We start from the raw sequence: 17,267 nt of genomic DNA, 5'->3' as shown, positions 1-17,267 counted from the left end.
CAGCAGACTGTCGAATAGAAATTGCTGCTGCCGCTGTCGCCTTAAGACAACTAGGCAATGCTTTAGCTACTGGATCTAACGTAGCTGAGAAATATGCGCATGGTCGCTGTTGATCTCCAAAACGCTGCGTTAAGACTGACAATGCACAACCCTCTCTTTCGTGGACATAGAGCGTAAAGGGCTTACTGTAATCAGGAGTACCCAATACAGGAGCAGAACACAAAGCAATACGCAAATCAGTAAAACTCTTCTGACACTCGTCAGTCCACGGAAGAGGCTGAGGCGTATCTTTTAAAGTTAGCGCCAACAGCGGTTTAGCCAATAAAGAGAAACTCGGAATCCACTGTCTACAATAAGAAGTAATGCCCAAAAAGGCACGTACCTCTCTTTGTGTGGATGGCACTGACATTTGTGCAATTGCCTGAATTCGTTCGGGGGTCAATCGTCGTCCCTCCTTTGACAAGAGATGACCCAAATAAGTCACCTCGCGACAGACATATTGTAATTTAGAAGGAGAAACCTTGTGATTCAGATCAAACAAATGACGCAACAGTGCAACGGTCACGTTTTTGCAAATCTCCTCTGAATCAGCTGCAACTAATAAGTCATCCATGTACTGAATGAGAGCGGCACCGGACGGTAAGGAAAAGGCATCAAGATGACATTTTAGAGCTTGACTGTAAATAGAGGGACTTTCACAATAACCTTGAGGTGCGCGTTTAAACCGGAAGCTTCGGCCTCCGAGGGAAAAACCAAAAATATCTCTACTCTCTTCGGCGATGGGAATACTAAAGAAAGCATTCTTTAGATCAATAACTGAAAACCAAGTCGCTGTAGAAGGTATCATCGTCAACAGAGCAGTGATATCTGGGACTACAGGAAACTGCGGTACGACAATCTTGTTTACCTCCCGAAGATCAATTACAAAACGATAAACAGGAGGCTGAGAAGGATCAGTGCGTTTAAGAACCGGAAGAACAGGACTGTTACATGTATTTCCTCTCGTTTCCTCAACCACACCCTTCTGAATCAAATCATGGACAATTTCCAGAAGTGCTTTCTCACCTTCAGTAGAGATTCTGTATTGCGGAATACGTGGCATTTCAGCATTGGGCTTAAGAGTAACAACATAAGGTGGGATCTCAAGACAACCAACGTCATTCGGACCCGTAGCCCAAAGCGTTTCGGGAAGAGAAAGCAATTCAGGTGGGAATTGATCTTTTGATAAGTACATTGGACTAGTCATTTTCTGTCCTAGAGTGAGGTATACACCAGAAGGTGAACAATATATCGTAGCATGCATTCTTTTTAATAGATCTAAACCCAACAGATTTTCACCACAACCATTCGTCAGAAGAAGCGGAGCTTCTAAATCATAAGGGCCTATTGAAACAGGCAAAGGGCAAGAAACTGGATTGCGAACAGGGGCGCCAGAAAATCCTACAGATACATTCGTTAAGCCAGACAAAGGTGCGCCAGGGAGTTTAGAATGAATGATAGAGCTTCTCATGGCACCAGTATCTAAAAGAAATGGCTCTGAAACACCCATTGTAGTGACATTAACATAAGGTCCATTCTGATCCACTGGAATTGACGTAACCCCCTTACTTTGTCCATGGCTGTCCTATTCAAAATGAAGACTTTCATTCCCTCCTTCAATATACTGATCCTCACTGTAATACTGTGTAGACCTAACATTTTGCTGGTCAAAGTAATTTCCGGAATTTGGAGGAACAAAAGAACGCTGCTCTTGGGTTAACACACCTCGACCTCTACCTCTATTTGCTGACTGAGGACCACCACGACCTCGTGAAGCAGATGTTGCTCCATTACGCTGCAACAATGCCGGACAACTGTTCTTAAAATGACCTTCCTCCCTACAATAAGCACATTGATTGGGACCTAGCAAAGGTCTTGGAATGAATGGTTCAGGCTTTTGATACAACCTCTGAAACTGCGGAGGCTGTTGAAACTGAGGCTGAACATAACGAGGAGGATAAGCCTGTTGCAAGAGAACTTTAGTTTTTAATTCTTTCGTCTTTTTCTCTTGTTTTTCCCTTTCTTCTTTGTCTCTATTTTCATAATATTGTGCAGTAGCCAATATCTGGGCGGAAGAAGAAACTGCCCATGAACTCTCGGAGTCTTTTAGCTTGTGTGATAGTTCAGGAAGCAAGTTATATACGAACTTATCCACAAATAATCGCTGTCCCCCTTCTGTAGCCATATCTTGACCACTGTGATCAATGAATGTCTCCTCGAATCGGGTAAAGAAATCGGAAACACTTTCATCTTTCTTTTGTTTACATGCTGCTAGCTTATCCCAATTAACTCTCAAAGCAGGCATCATTGTTTTCATTAATGTAATAATCCTACCAGGGAGTTCTGAGATCAAAGCGTCGGGCTTTGCACCACCTACTTGACCTCTATCTGCGGCAATAATAGCGTTCCAATCGCCGCCTAATTCTTGAGCGTGATCCTCTCTACGAATTTTAGCCCATATTGTCTGTGGAACTACATTTCCCATCAACATGTCAATATCTGCTAGATTCATAGTACATGCATCAACTGTTTGCGACAACTCTTTATAGTAAACAGCAGGATTTTTGCGTGAATCTGGTAGTGACTGTTTAAGTGCTAAAACTTCAGACCTTTTCCAGGGGACATGTATCCATATGCGCTGAAAATGCGCAGGAATAGCTGGATTAGCACCTGCTGCTGCAACTTCTTCCTTCCATATTGGAGAAACCTCTCTCATGGGATAGTTTTTCAGTGCTGTCCTAACTGAAGGATCAGAATCAGGAAAAGTCTGTGAGAACAATAGGGATCTGAAAGAAATAAGTGTTCTGACAGCGTTTTCAACCTTAGGACCCACAATAAGTCCTTTGTCAAAGTCAGCCTGAACATCTAACAGATCCTGTGGGACCGAACCCAAATTCATATCCTCCCATTCTTTAGCGAGAGTATCGCACATAACTTTAAAAACATATCTCTGCGTAGGTGCATTCCATTGCAGAAAGGTGGACATAATATCAGACGTACTATATTGAGGACCCTTCTTGATCCATCTACAAGCAAGTGAGTCCAATTTTTCTCGCTCTTCGGAGTCTGGGAATTGACTACGAGACTGTCTTCGAGAAAAAGCTGGAGACACATTTAAAGCTTCAAAGAAAGGTGATAAGAGACCAGAGACAGTATCTGCAAATCGCTTACGCATAGATGGAGAATTTGACATAAGGATAGGGGACAAGGTATTAGGTGAATTAACTAAAGGAGCATTAGGAATTGCCAAAGGAGCAGAAGGCAAAGGAGTTAAAGGCAAAGCTGGCATAGGCAATACTTGAGGAGGCAATTGTGGAAAAGCTGGAGCAGGCGGAAGCACAACTGGCGGCTGAACAGGCTGTAACATCGGGGGTGCATTAGCACCTTGTACATAGGGCGGAGGCAATTTCAATAAGTGGGACATTAAGGAATCTTCCTCAAAATCTTTTCTCTTATCAAGGGAAGAGATAGGCAACGTCGGATAGCATTTATCTATTGCCATTCGATGCTGTCTGTCTGAAATTTCCATTGCATTATCTATTTCATCATCTTTGAATTGCTGAGCAGCCTGTATAATCGTCATTCCCTGTGTTTTCCTATCTCGTTTCGCTTGTTTAATTTCTCTCTGTTTGGCTTCCTTACGCCAAAGGCGAAAAGAGTCAAACATTGCCGGCCGGGCTTTTCTTTTAAATAACGTTGCTTCTAAATTATCTAGCACATCAGTTTCGAAACTACCATTTTCTGGCCATTTTAAAACACCATCTTTCTTTGTATATCGGGTCCATGTCTTATTAAAGGCAATAGGACCAACACCATGTTTAGAATAGAGCTCATATGTGGGAGTTCCAACCGAAGGAATCGGACAGGAGTCCTCAAGCTGGGAGTCCCTATTACAACCAAAGCAACAAAGTTTTCCAAACTTAGTCAGACCAGACATCTCACGATTTTTACTGGCTGTTCACAAACATCAAGGGGGTAAAACTTTCAGTTTACACAGCACAAATGCACTTACCCCTCGGCTTTGGCCACTGCAATGGCCAAATCTAAGGACCTAAGGACAAAACAAAGACCAAAATTTGTGGGCGCGACCCACCAAATACTTAACTAAGGATGTCTTCTTACACCAACAGAGGCCCGTCTATCGTCTCGCTTTACCATACATCATCAAAGAAAGGGCCAAGGCAGGGCGGCAGTCAGGGCAGCAGTCGTCAGTAGCCGTCAGGAAGGAGTAACCGCGCTGAAAAAGACCTTCGGACCACTTCGACATACAGGGGTCGCTTGACGTGGCTCGCGATTCCTCCAGAATTTTCTTGCGGGGTTCCTCACGACCTTCAGGCAGAACCGGTACTGCTGAAGCCACCCCACGTTGGGCGCCAGTTGAAGAACCAGAACCTTATGGGCCTGGCGGCGCAGGGTACGCCTGAAATCTCCTTGGATTCACCTGCCTCAACTAACAGAGACACGGGACACTCTGTCAGGCGTAAAAGATCAGATTTTATTAGCTGCAGCTAGTACAGTTGTCCAAGAAGTACACAAGGTATGTTCTCAGGAGACTGCCACTTTACTTTGTGGCGCACAATCTTATATACCGTATAAAAACCATTTATTAACTACATACACTCCCAGAACACATAGAAAGGAGCCAGTAAGAATAATGTAAAGATAGAACAGAGCCAATAGAAATGTCGGAAAACAAGACAGCACCAATAGAAGGAATTGGAAAACAAAGTATCAAGTGACTTAAGGTTGCCTCCCCTCCAGCTGTGTTTGTCACCCCTCCCTTGAACTAATTCATTAACCGATCCACAACGAAGTTGCATGTGGTGCGATAAGTTTGTGTGCGTTTGGAGGACAGTTGTGAAATGAGAGAATACTAGCAAAGGACAGCGAAGGCCAGACGATAAGATAAGATCGGCGGAGAATAGTGTGAGCCTACAGATAGTTGAAACAAGGATTAGAAAACCAGACAGGGATTAGTGTACTCGGTCAGACCTTAATACCAGCCTTGTAAAGATAGAGGCAGAAGGCTGTTTTGAACACCATGTTGCAGAATAAGCAGAAAAGGCAGAATGGACTTCGTTCGCTGTGCTGCCTGAGTGAAGGCAACATAAAATGGCGGCGGGCCACAAAATGGCGGGTCGATACGATCGTATTAAAAATCGAATTTCCTCACGTTGCTGAGTATTTCGGAGGGAGGCGCATACAGCTCTGAGTAATATTTAAGAAAGGTGGTATTGATCTCCTTCTGTCCATATACTTTTATACCCGGGGTGGTCTCCAACTCCACCACTATGGTTTGAAGTTGGGGCGGTTTGGCCAGCCATGCCAGTAGGGCGCCTGCTCTGTCGCCCTCTGTATGTTGCTTCTGCAAGAATTGTTTGTAATCGAAACATGACAATCTAGTGTTAGTTTCTATTATTCTAGTCCTTGTCTCTTCTAGTTGTGTTGAGAGGTCGGGTTGTGATGGGTGCTTACGTTCGAGTTCCCTAAGGGAGTTCTCGAGATCGGTTAGTTCTGTCTCTAGCACTTTCCGTACTCCCACAGTAGTGCTAATACAATATCCCCTGATCAGTGTTTTAAAGGATTCCCATTTGACAGATCTGGATGAGGCAGTTCCAGCATTGTTCTCGAAGAATTCCGTAATCTGCGTGCCCAGTTGGGTTCTAAAAGCTTTATCTTCAAGTGACTCTGCTCTCAGGCGCCAAGTGGGAATCAAAGGTCTTTCGCCGCACCAGGCCAAAGAGATCAATAAGGGATTATGATCTGAGATGGTGCGGCCAAGATACTCGGCCTTTGCCACCACAGATTGCACCTCTGGAGATGCCAGAACGGTGTCCAGTCGTACATGCAGGTTGTGAACTGCTGAATAAAAAGAGTATTCTCTATTGGGGGGATTAAGTTTGCGCCAACAATCCGTTAATTGCCAGTGTTTTTGCCACTGCTGGAAGTGCAGTGCTGTTTTATGAGTTACGGATTGTGACAATGGTGGGTGCGATCTATCCATTGCGGTATCCACTACACAATTAAAGTCTCCTCCTATTAATGTAGTGCTAGTGAGAAGTGTGCTCATGGTCAGTGATAATCTGTCTAGGAATTTTCCCTGTTTGTGATTTGGGGCGTATAGTCCCGCAAGAGTTATCTCTCTCCCGTCCAATCTACCAGATATTACTACGTATCTCCCCTCAGTGTCGATCAAGGTATGAAGAACCTGTAATGGAACGCCTAGTCTGATCCATATCAACACTCCCCTCGCAAATGCTGAGTGGTTAGTGGCAAATATTTGTCCCCTCCAGCGCTTTTTCAAGGCCTTGATCTCCTGCTCCAACAAGTGAGTTTCTTGTAAGATAGCTATGTGCACTCCCCTTCGTTTAAGAAAGCTGTGAACTTTGTACCTCTTGGACATGTTATTTAGGCCCCTGACATTCCATGTGATTATCTTGTATTCTGTGGTCATAGTTTAGGGAGGGGTGTGGAGGCGGTCCGCTAACACCGCTCTATTACTACTACTGGACAAACCTATTGAGTCTCGTAATCTAAGGTGTGAACCGTTTGGGCTGTGAGATAGATGTGCCTGATAAACCCTGAAGACAACACAACCAAAATCAAACCCCCTTTGTAACTCCCTCCCCCCAGGACCGGTACCTACAACTCTCCCCGTCCAAACCATTACAACTATTGTAAACCTAATTATCAACCTATTGGAGGGAGGCGTGACAGAGACCAAGAGGCAGCGTCCCGGACTCTCCCCCAGGCCCAATTATATATAAAGTGCTGGTTAAGAAATGACATCTAGGTTCCTATAACTCTATATTTACGGTTGGGTCTTATCAATGTCCCTAAACAGATTGAGATTCCCCCACAATTGTCCGCTCACTTGCCAACTTGTTCTTTTAGCGAGGTCAGATAATCTCGTTTGCCGTTCCTGGGTTGATCAAAGGCAAGCCGACGAGAGTGTCCTGGGAGGATATTGAGGACTGTTCGCAGTTTGAGTCAACGTCTGATGTAGCATCTGGGGTCCGGCGTGTGTGGAAGTCTCCCCCGCTTAATGCTGCTGCTGTTTCCACCGCATCACGCACCTCCTGTTGTGATTGACGTTTCGATGGAGCCGCTTCTGTGGTCTTTTTCCGGGATCTGCTACGTTTCTTCCCGGGGTTTCGGAATGTACGGTCGCGGGTTGCTCTGCAGTGGATGTTCAGCGATTCAAGCCATTCCATGGCCAGCTGGGGTGTGAGAAAAAAGTAGGTTCTGTTATCGTATTCCACTCGGAGTTTTGCCGTGAAGAGCATGGCATACTTTATACCATGCTCTCGCATGGTTCGTTTTACTGCGATGTAGGATGCCCTTTGCGCCTGTGTTTCTCTCGTAAAGTCTGGGAATATCATAACCTTTTGGCCATCCAATTGAATCTCACCTAGTTGGCGGGATTGTGACAGTACGTAGTCTCTATCTTTGTGGAGGAGTAATCTAGCGATTATTGGCCGTGGCCTGACTCCTGGTGGGGGTGGTCTGCCAGGGATCCTGTGGGCACGTTCCACTGCAAAGAATGGTGAGAAGCCCTCTGATGCTATCGTGTCTCTGATCCACTGTTCTAGGAATACTTCTATATTAGCTGCGGAGGCCTCCGCCCCCTCCGGAACCCCCACTAATCTGATGTTGTTCCGTCGGGCTCGGTTTTCTGCATCCTCTGCCCTTGCCTCCAATGTTTTCAGCCGGGTGGTCAGGTCTTTGATTTCTGAGGATGAGCCTTTGTGCCCCGCTAATACTCCTGTCAACGTGGTCTCGTGCAAACCCACCGTTTCTTTTAATTTAGGGTGGTCATCTCGCAAAAGGGAAAGATCTGTGGTGAGGTTATCGATTTTACGCTCAAGCGCTTCCCGGTAATCTTTAATAGCCAGTAGCACAGTGTCTAGAGTTGTTTCTTGTTGTTCGTGCCCCGTTTGCGATTCTCTGGCGGGCGTTGGGGGTGGATTCTCAGTGTGCGGGGAGTCCCTCGCTGGTGATTTGTCTTGCTTTTTTGGTTTTACCATTGTAACAGGTCTCAGACGCTTCTCTTCACTTTTTGAGATCCTAGGTTGTTATTATGGCAGTATCTAAGCTTTGGGCCTTGATTGTGGCCCGAGGGCGCTGCCCTACACTGTATTCGCTGATGTTCCGTACTGTTGCTCTCGTCGTTAGTGGCAAAAGTGACTGAGTCCTTTGCGCTCTTCAATGGATCGAGGGCCGCGGCTGTAGCTGATTTCCTGCTCCGTCGCAGCCGCCATTTTATGTCGTGGCAGCCGCGAACTTGTCAGGGGGAGTTTTTTTGGGGGGCGATCTCTGCCCCAAAGTGGAGCGCCGCGGTTCCTGCTTGTGCTGTATATTCTCCGATCGCTTCTCTACAATTTTTAAGACCTCCGGTCGTTATTATGGCAGGATTTAAGCTTCGGGTCTAAATTGTGGCTTGAGGGCGGAACCTTACTCGCATTCGCTGATGCTCCGCTTCGTAATGTTGTTCTCGCCGTTGGTGGTGAAGGTGTCTGAGCCCCTTGTACTCCTCGATGGATGGAGCGAGGGTCCCCACCTCCACGAGACCCTCGCGTCCTCACAACCGAGGGCCGCGGCCGCAGCGAGCTCTCTGTTCTGTTGTGGCTGCCATTTTGGGTTGCAGCAGCCGCGAAGTTTTCAGGGGGAGCTTTCCGGGTGATCTCTGCTCCAGGGTGGGGCGCCGCGGTTCCTACTTGTGCTGTATATTCTCCGATCGCTTCTCTTCAATCCCCAAGACCTCCGGTCGTCACTATGGCAGGTTTTAAACTTCGGCCTGGATTGTGGCACAGAGGCCCCACGCTATGCCGATTTCGCTGATGTTCCGCTTCATACTGTTGCTCTCGCCGTTTGTGGCGAAGGTGTCTGAGCCCCTCGTACCCTCCAACGAATGATGTAGGGGCCCTCACCTCCACGGGACCTTCGTATCTTCTCAGCCGCGGACTGCGGCTGCAGCGGGTTCACTGCTCTGTCGCGGCCGCCATTTTAGGTCACGGCAGCCGCTGAGTTGTCGGGGGGAGTTTTCTTGGTAAACTCTGCCCCAAAATGTATCACCTCGGTCTCTACTTGTGCTGTATATTCTCCGATCACTTCTCTTCAACTTTTAAGACCTCCGGTCGTTATTATGGCAGGATTTAAGCTTCGGGCCTGGATTGCGTGCAGCTCCATTGGTCCCAGGCCACGCCCCCCTCTCTCTGTATGTTGATGATGTTTACTTTCGCAGGCCATCGGAGTCGATCTCTATCCGTATGTCTGTGATGCAGGACTTTGAAAAGTTGTCTGGTCTTCTTGTTCATCCAGCAAAATCTAGATTAGATCCCTTGGGCTCCCTAGTAGGTTGGCTGCAGGAGGATCTTGATCCACTGGTGATTTCCTGGGAGCTTAATAATATCCGTTATCTATGGATCCGATTGGCACCTACTGCACAATTTTACCTAGACCTAAATATACTGATGGTGATACAGGGACTTTGGAAGTCAGTGAAGTTCTGGCAGGAGCTACCCCTGTCTCTTATGGGGCAAATTGCTGTAGCCAAAATGATACTACTCCCTCAATGCCTTTACGCCCTCCAAGGATCATTTTATATTAACCCCAGAGAGTACTTTCAAATGGTTAATAGTATCATAGATTTATTGTGGGTGGATAATGGGAAACGCACTAGCCATTTTATACGGCTCTATTTATGTGCGGCTCCAGGGTCCCACAGGATACCTTGTATTTAATACTGCAGGTGGTGAGTGTATGGGAAAATGCAGTGAAAAGGATTATCTGTCGGGCACCTTATGCCCCAGACATACCCCTTTAGGTCTTGCAGCCGTTCTATGAGATAGCGGATTCCATGTTGGTCCAACGTAGGAAGGATGGGGGCTGCACTACTCTTGGGGCCAGATGTAGTAAACTCCGGCATTGTGACTCGCAAATTGCAAGTCTGAGCGACTCGCAATTTGCGAGTCGCAATGCCGGATGCAGGATGGTGTCCCTGACACCATCTGCGAGTCACAAGGGGGTCGCAAAGGCCCACCTCATTAATATTAATGAGGTGGGTTGCAATTTGCGACCCCCTTGCGAGTCGCAGCACTCACGGGGATGGTGGCCTGCTGGAGACAGCAGACCACCATGTCTGTGACTGCTTTTTAAATAAAGCAGTTTTTTTTTTGTAATGCAGCCCGTTTTCCTTAAAGGAAAATTAGATGCATTACAAAATGAAAAATTAAACGACCACTGCCTGCTCTGAAAATGTTTTTTCAAGGCCATTCACAAAGGGGACCCCTTCCCTTTTGCAAATGGGTTACCACCAGTGTGACACTGGTGGTAACTGCGAATTGCTTTGCGACCGCGTTCGCGGTCACAAAGCATTTCTACATCGCGATGCGACTCGCAAATAGGAAGGAGAACACCCCTTCTTATTTGCGACTCGCAGTCCCATTTTGCGAGTCGGTAACCAGCTTACCGACTCGCAAAATGGGAATGGGCATCGCGATGTGGCTTTTGCGCCTCGCAAACAGCGATTTTTGCTGTTTGTGAGGTGCAAAAGCCTTGCTACATTTGGCCCTTTGTGACTTATACCAAGAAGGGCGGTTCATTTCAATGGCGGAGGTATTCAATACCTTCCACCTTGGGCCAGGGCAATTCCTGCAATATAGTAAGATCTCCGCAAAAGCGAGAGAGATCTGGCCCTACTTCCCAGAGGCTCTTCTGTGCTCGACCACATTGACTACGCTCCTTATGATGGCAGAGGGCAGATGTCTTGTCTTGCATGTATATCATGCATTGTGCAAGGACTTAACAGGGACACGGTTGCAGATACATGCACGATGGGACAAGGTGGTCATGGAACCTATTTCTGATCGGGATTGGGAAAGTATTCATATGGGGATGCGACTGGTCAATTCTAATCCTCAGTTCAAACTCGCAAAGATACATTTCTGCACCAGACATACCTCCCCCATCAGACATTTCATGCCATATATGATACGTGGCCTGATGAGTGCCTGTGGTGTCATACCCTAAATACAGATTTTGTCCATATGGTATAGAATTGTCCGCCCGTATCATCATATTAGAGGCAGATTCTTGATGATATTAACAGATCTTCAGGCTGGATGTTACACCAGACAGTACAGCAAATTATATTAGGCCTTATAACTACACCTGCCACTAAAAAGCTCAGTAGAAAGTTTATTCTGTTGTGCCTAACGTTGGTGAAATGCCACTTAGCCATACACTGGTTGTTGTCAACAATCCCCAGTCAAAAGGTGTGGTTGCGAGATATAAATGAATGGGCAGTCGCAGAAGAAGTACAAATGAAATAGGTTCGCACTGATGACAGACTAGAAGAGAATCTGCAGGCATGGGCATCTTTTATTACAAAACCTAAATCACCCCTGCAGTACACTCCGTAGATTCCACCTCAGACAGCCTAAATAGCGATTCTGACATTCCTGCACCGTCACCTTCTTGGCACTTAGACAGCAGACCACCTTCTCTGTACTTTATCCTTTCACCCAGTCAAGTTTCACTTCATGGATGCATACGTTGGGGGCGGAATGGTGAAAGGGAGTTGTTTCTGCCACAGGAATGCATTAGGAAGTCTTCTAACTGTTGCAAGTATGGACATTAATACGTGGATATGGAATTCTGCATTTCAATGTATTGTCACATAGTCATGTACTCCTACGGATTGGTTTCTTTATTTGTTTTTGCGAAAATAATAAAGATCATTGCAAAGAAATGATTAACTATATAATTATATGTTGATATGTACACTATTACATAAATAATGTGCATTACCTAAATGTCAAACTAAACTCATTACAAACTATAGTTAATTTGTTCTTCAATATGTTTCAAATATTCTTGACCTATATTTGGCTTTGAATGTTATAAATGTATGTATATGTTTAGATTCTATTAATTTGAAATGTAATATTCTTTATTCCATATAGGTTTTCATCTACTACGCTAGCCAGTTTCTCTCTTTCTTTTTCCCACTGTTAAGATCACATTTAATTTCTGTTTTCATATGCCAATATTTTCTGTTATCATCCTCTGGCCACAAGTATCTTGGTAACTTAACAATCTTGCTCATGTTTCAAAATTACCACCCAATAATTCTACTACCTGATTTCCTACTCTGATTACTTTCAATAGGAGGGAAAGTTTTGATTCACCTGACTTCACCATCCTCCCTTTTTTCACTCTTATCCAATCTCTTTCCACCAAACTTAGGGGGTCATTCTGACCGTGGCGGTCCATGACCGCCAAGGCGGAGTGCGGCGGAAGCACCGCCAACAGGCTGGCGGTGCTTCCTGGGCGATTCTGACCGCGGCGGTAAAGCCGCGGTCGGAAAAGGGGAGCCGGTGGTCTCCCGCCGGTTTCCCGCTGGCCCAGGGAACCCGCCATGGCGGCGCTGCTTGCAGCACCGCCATGGGGATTCCGACCCCCTTACCGCCAGCCTGTTTCTGGCGGTGTCCACCGCCGGAACCAGGATGGTGGGAACGGGTGCCGAGGGGGCCCCCTAACAGGGCCCCACAAAGATTTTTACTGTCTGCTTAGCAGACAGTGAAAATCGTGACGGGTGCCACTGCACCCGTCGCACCCCTTCAACTCCGCCGGCTCCATTCCGAGCCGGCATCATTGTTGAAGGGGCTGTCCCGCTGGGCCAGCCGGCGGTCTTCCGGCGGTCGCCCGCCGGCCCAGCGGAAAAGCCGGAATGACCGCCGCGGTCTTTTGACCGCGGTGCGGTCTTTCGGCGGGAATCGCTTGGCGGGCACCGACCACCGACCGCCGCGGTCAGAATGACCGCCTTAATCTCTGATTACTCTCATCACATTCTTTTTCTTTACACCCTTTTTGTTTAACTCAACATTTCCCTCCACTTTTTAATTTGTCTACTATGTCCAACTTCCACATCTGATTCAAATTGCAGATTGCCTTTCTGCCTCTTATTTTCTCAAAAGGAGATATTGTGATGATCGATCAGTTATCTCAATAGCCGGAGGTCAAATTTGTACACCAGGTAACTAGAAAGCAGTAATACAATATGAATGAAATCTTTGAATGAGAATGATTTCCCAAATGTTTAGTGACCAATAGTGGAGTACAATTAGTTTTCAATAATAATGAAATCATACTTGAAGAATCATGGGATCGAACATATACGTACTTCAGTGTACTATCCACAAAGTAATGGAATTTTGTGAAAGGTGGATTTGAGTACTAAAGGAAGGAGTACAATTAGCAATAAGTAATGGAAACAATTGTCAACAAAGCATTAAGCAATTATTATGGTGTTATAGAAACATACCTACGGCTGATGGAGATATATCTCCTTTTGAGAAAATGAGAGGCAGAAATGTAATCTGCAATTTAAATCAGACCTGCATGGGGACATAGTAGACAGAGTAAAAGGTGGAGGAGAATGTTGAATCAAACAAAAAGCATGTATAGAAAAAGAATGTGATGCGATTACTCAGAGATTAAGTTTGGTGGAACGAAATTGTTGTGCAACTCACCGAAATTAAATATTTTCATTGTCCGCAGGAGTGCGAATCACCGTTGTGTATTTTCTTACTTTCGTAAACAGGAATCTGTTTCCCGTAATATTTTGTAATCACTTAAAAAGTTGATGAGATCGCCGCCATCTGTACCTCAGACATGTGCAAGGCTCCAGGCTTCCTTTACCTTATTTTCACTTGTCGCCAGTATAATGACATTCCTTAAATAAAATGTTCTACACAACAGGACATATAAGTGATATTTATTTATAGAGACTGTAAATTAGATATTGCATAACAAGAAGCACAGACCAACTGCAGCTGTATGGAATCTGGAGATTGTTCTACCATCCAACATTCCAGATTCCATACACCAGGACTGGTCAAAATATAACACACTGCTTGGTATCTCACCCAGGACCTGATTTATGAAATATTTTGCTTAACTAATCCCAAATTACGGATTTGCAAATCTTGAAACAAGGATGTAAAGTAGCGTAAAAACAATATTTTAGCATACCAGAAATGTAGACAAATGCAAATTTACAGCAAACGCAGAGCTTCTGTGGTTGTTTCGCCCATTGTGCAACCTTTCTGAAGATGATTGAAATTAACACCTTAGTCGAATCACTACTGTGCTATGAATACAGATTTTCTACTCTTTCCCTTTCATCTTCATCTGGTGGTTTGCAAGTGCTATAACTCTTTTACTTTCTTATCTCTACTCTCTTTAAAAAAAAATATATATATATAATATTTATGGTGTGGTGTTCACATGTTGCATTTTTTCCAACAGACATTGGTTGTGTTTCGCAATCCAAAGGATGCAGCAGTCTCACTTTTCCATTTTCATAATAATAATCCTGTGCTTCCCAACTACGACTCTTGGGATGAGTTTTTCGAATGCTTCATTAGTGGGAAAGGTATGGTTCATTACCTCAGTTTAATGTGAAATGTTGCAAAATGGGTTGTCTTCATGGCAATTCTAGTTAATGAGTACACTCTGTTATATTTATCACTTCCCAATATCCAGGGCCAGTTTAATTTTGCATTTCTGTAGCCACGTGCTTTCAATATAATTATGGATTTAGCACCCTTACCACATAACCTCCTGCATAATTTGCAAATTTCAACAAAAATAAATGTTATTTGTAGCTGTAGCTTTAATGGATCCAAAGTTAATTCAAAAGTACCACATGTGGTGCTGCACAATGGCAGACCCTTTCCAAATGCTAACTGGTCACCTTTCAGTTGCTGATATTCAGGTGTTAAACTATTGCTAATGAGGGGAAACCTTTGCTCAGGCAGCCTTAATGTCTTAATGTGTGTTAAATGTACAACATAGAGATATGTGGAACCAGATCTGAAGACTCAATGTTTGCTATTATTGATGTCTGTTCTGTGCGTACTGTTCCTAAACAATACAAATTTGGTTATAAAAAAAAATTCCAACATAGAGAAATAATAGTGCTGCAGAGTGCACCTTATGCATAATTTAATCAAAGCTGCTGAAAAGTGGCGGCTGCCACAAATGTCAAGGGGGGTGAAGGGGATGGGGCGAGGGACACTGGGACGGACAGGAGAAACACATTTTTTTTATAACACTTACCGTTCCCACCGCTGCTTCCGCCTCCTGCGGCCTCGCTCTTCTCCTCTTCTGGTATCCCAGCATTCACTGGTACACCAGCACAGGCTCCCATGCAATCCTGGCGCTGCTCACATGCTAAATGTAGGATGAGAGCAGCATCAGGATTGGTCTGAGCGGCTTTGTCTGCTGATAGCGCGTCAGAACCTTGATAAGTAAACTTAGAAGGAGACATGCCTAGCCCGATGAACCTTTTGACCACGTTTGGAGACTTCCCAGTACGAGGTATCTTTCTGGCATCACAAAATCAATATATATCAATAACCCAATCAATATTCTTAGTAACTAATCAACAAGTTAATCAATAACATTTAATAAGAATCAATAAGTGAATACACCATGACCTTTCAGTCATGAATAACCACACCAATTTAGTTAAGTGTTAGGATATTTATTTCCCTATTCATTACAATCTAAATTCATTTCCGTTAATCTCATTAGCAATCAATCTTATTAGTAACTCTTCATATATTGTAATTAGAACATGGTTAATCAATGCATAGAGAATATTCGTTTGGCATTAACACATCATTAATAAGATGCAGCTTAGCAAAGTCTCAGTAGTGCAAGATTCAACAAAGCAAGAACCCAGTCATTTTTCTATTTGCGTCCGGTATTTGTGAACACCTTAACTAACCTCGAATTAGCATCAGCATGTTGGGCTTCATGCAAAACAATTTAGCAAACATAAATTTGGAAAACCTCTAACTATGGCCTCTTTCAAAAGAGCATTTGGTACCTAGAAAGAAAAGGCAAACAGACAATTACAATTTTCATCAGATAGTTACCCCTCCAACGAATCAGCAAACAGCGTCAGTCTTCGTCCTCAGGACATCAGTCGATTCACCATCAGCAAAGATAGGGCAGAGCAAAGTCTCAGTATGGCATAGCTAAAGAATAAGGCTCTTCCCTCATATGGAGGAGAAGTAAACATCGGGTAAGAATTGGATAGAGGATGATTTAAAGTATCAGGAAGAATAAACGGCAAAGTCTCAGAGAATGACCTAAATGCCTCAGTAAAATGGCAAAGTATGGCTTGGAGTGGAATGTCCAGTAATGGCTGATTTCTCCTCGGGTTATGCAGTTAGATTAAAACTGTCGAACTAGCCCTTAATTTCCCCTTGGATAATATTTGGGACATCATTATCACTGTCCAATAATTCTCCACGCATTTCACTAGAATTTTCCACAGAACACAGTTCTCATGTCGTTGATTGGCCCATGTTATTGACGTCTTCATCGGTTGGAATGTCAGGTAAGAAAAGTTACACTTTACGCTCTAGTCAGTAGTCCCATTGTTTTTTCCTACGCCTGGTAGCCTTGCACCTGTTACGAATTACACTGTTGCATTCAGCAAGAATGTCTCCTTGAGCAAGTCGGGTCCCACGAGAAAGAATTTACTACGGCTACACACATATCTAACTTCTGGAAAAGTACAGCGTCGTGTCCTTCAGGAAGACAGCACATTGCACGTTAGGAAAAACACAGTTTAATATGAGACCAGGCAGCTAGGCCCAGGCCCTTTCTAAACTAAGGCCTAGTAATTTAGTTAACAAACCCTTAATACATAACTCTAATTGTAATATGCTTTTACAAATTCAAAACATTAGTACACAATTAATTCAGCATTAATAAGTTTCATTAGTCTTCGTATACATTGGTAGCCACTCCCCGTGGGCACATTTCAAACGCGTACATTATTTTTCTACGTTAACACATTTTCTATGCAGCTTCATTACACAATATATTGCAAGCTTTTTATGTTAATATTGATTTTAAAAGACACCCTCCAACAATCCCTCCTCTGATGACTCTAGTCATCACACAAACTTTACCCCAGAAATTTTACATATTAAAATTCTCTCATCTCAGTTTCCTCTCTTAATCGTTTCCCCTGTGATTTTGCCCTGAATAATTTTTACCTCCGTTTTTCATCCCTCTTATTATTTTTCGCCATTTTCAAGTTTATTCTTTTACTAATTTTACAAGTCACCCACAATCCAAATAAACAAGTGTTAGACTTTTTGCCTTACGCAGGGTCATCCCCAGTCTTTTTGCCTCCTTCC

The 17,267-nt window shown here is 44.3% G+C and overlaps 1 protein-coding gene across 1 annotated transcript in view; it reads left to right on the top strand.

Moving 5' to 3' along the window:
- LOC138298986 (sulfotransferase 6B1-like) overlaps positions 1 to 17,267 on the top strand; it is a 461,021-nt gene that overhangs the window by 141,316 nt on the left and 302,438 nt on the right. The window contains exon 4 of the mRNA XM_069236918.1: positions 14,353 to 14,479. Within this exon, the coding sequence (XP_069093019.1) occupies positions 14,353 to 14,479 (127 nt within the window). The remainder of the gene's footprint in view (positions 1 to 14,352; positions 14,480 to 17,267) is intronic.

This window comes from Pleurodeles waltl, chromosome 1_2 (assembly GCF_031143425.1).
Source record: "Pleurodeles waltl isolate 20211129_DDA chromosome 1_2, aPleWal1.hap1.20221129, whole genome shotgun sequence".
Lineage (NCBI taxonomy): Eukaryota > Metazoa > Chordata > Amphibia > Caudata > Salamandridae > Pleurodeles > Pleurodeles waltl.
This window is presented reverse-complemented; position numbering and strand designations above follow the sequence as displayed.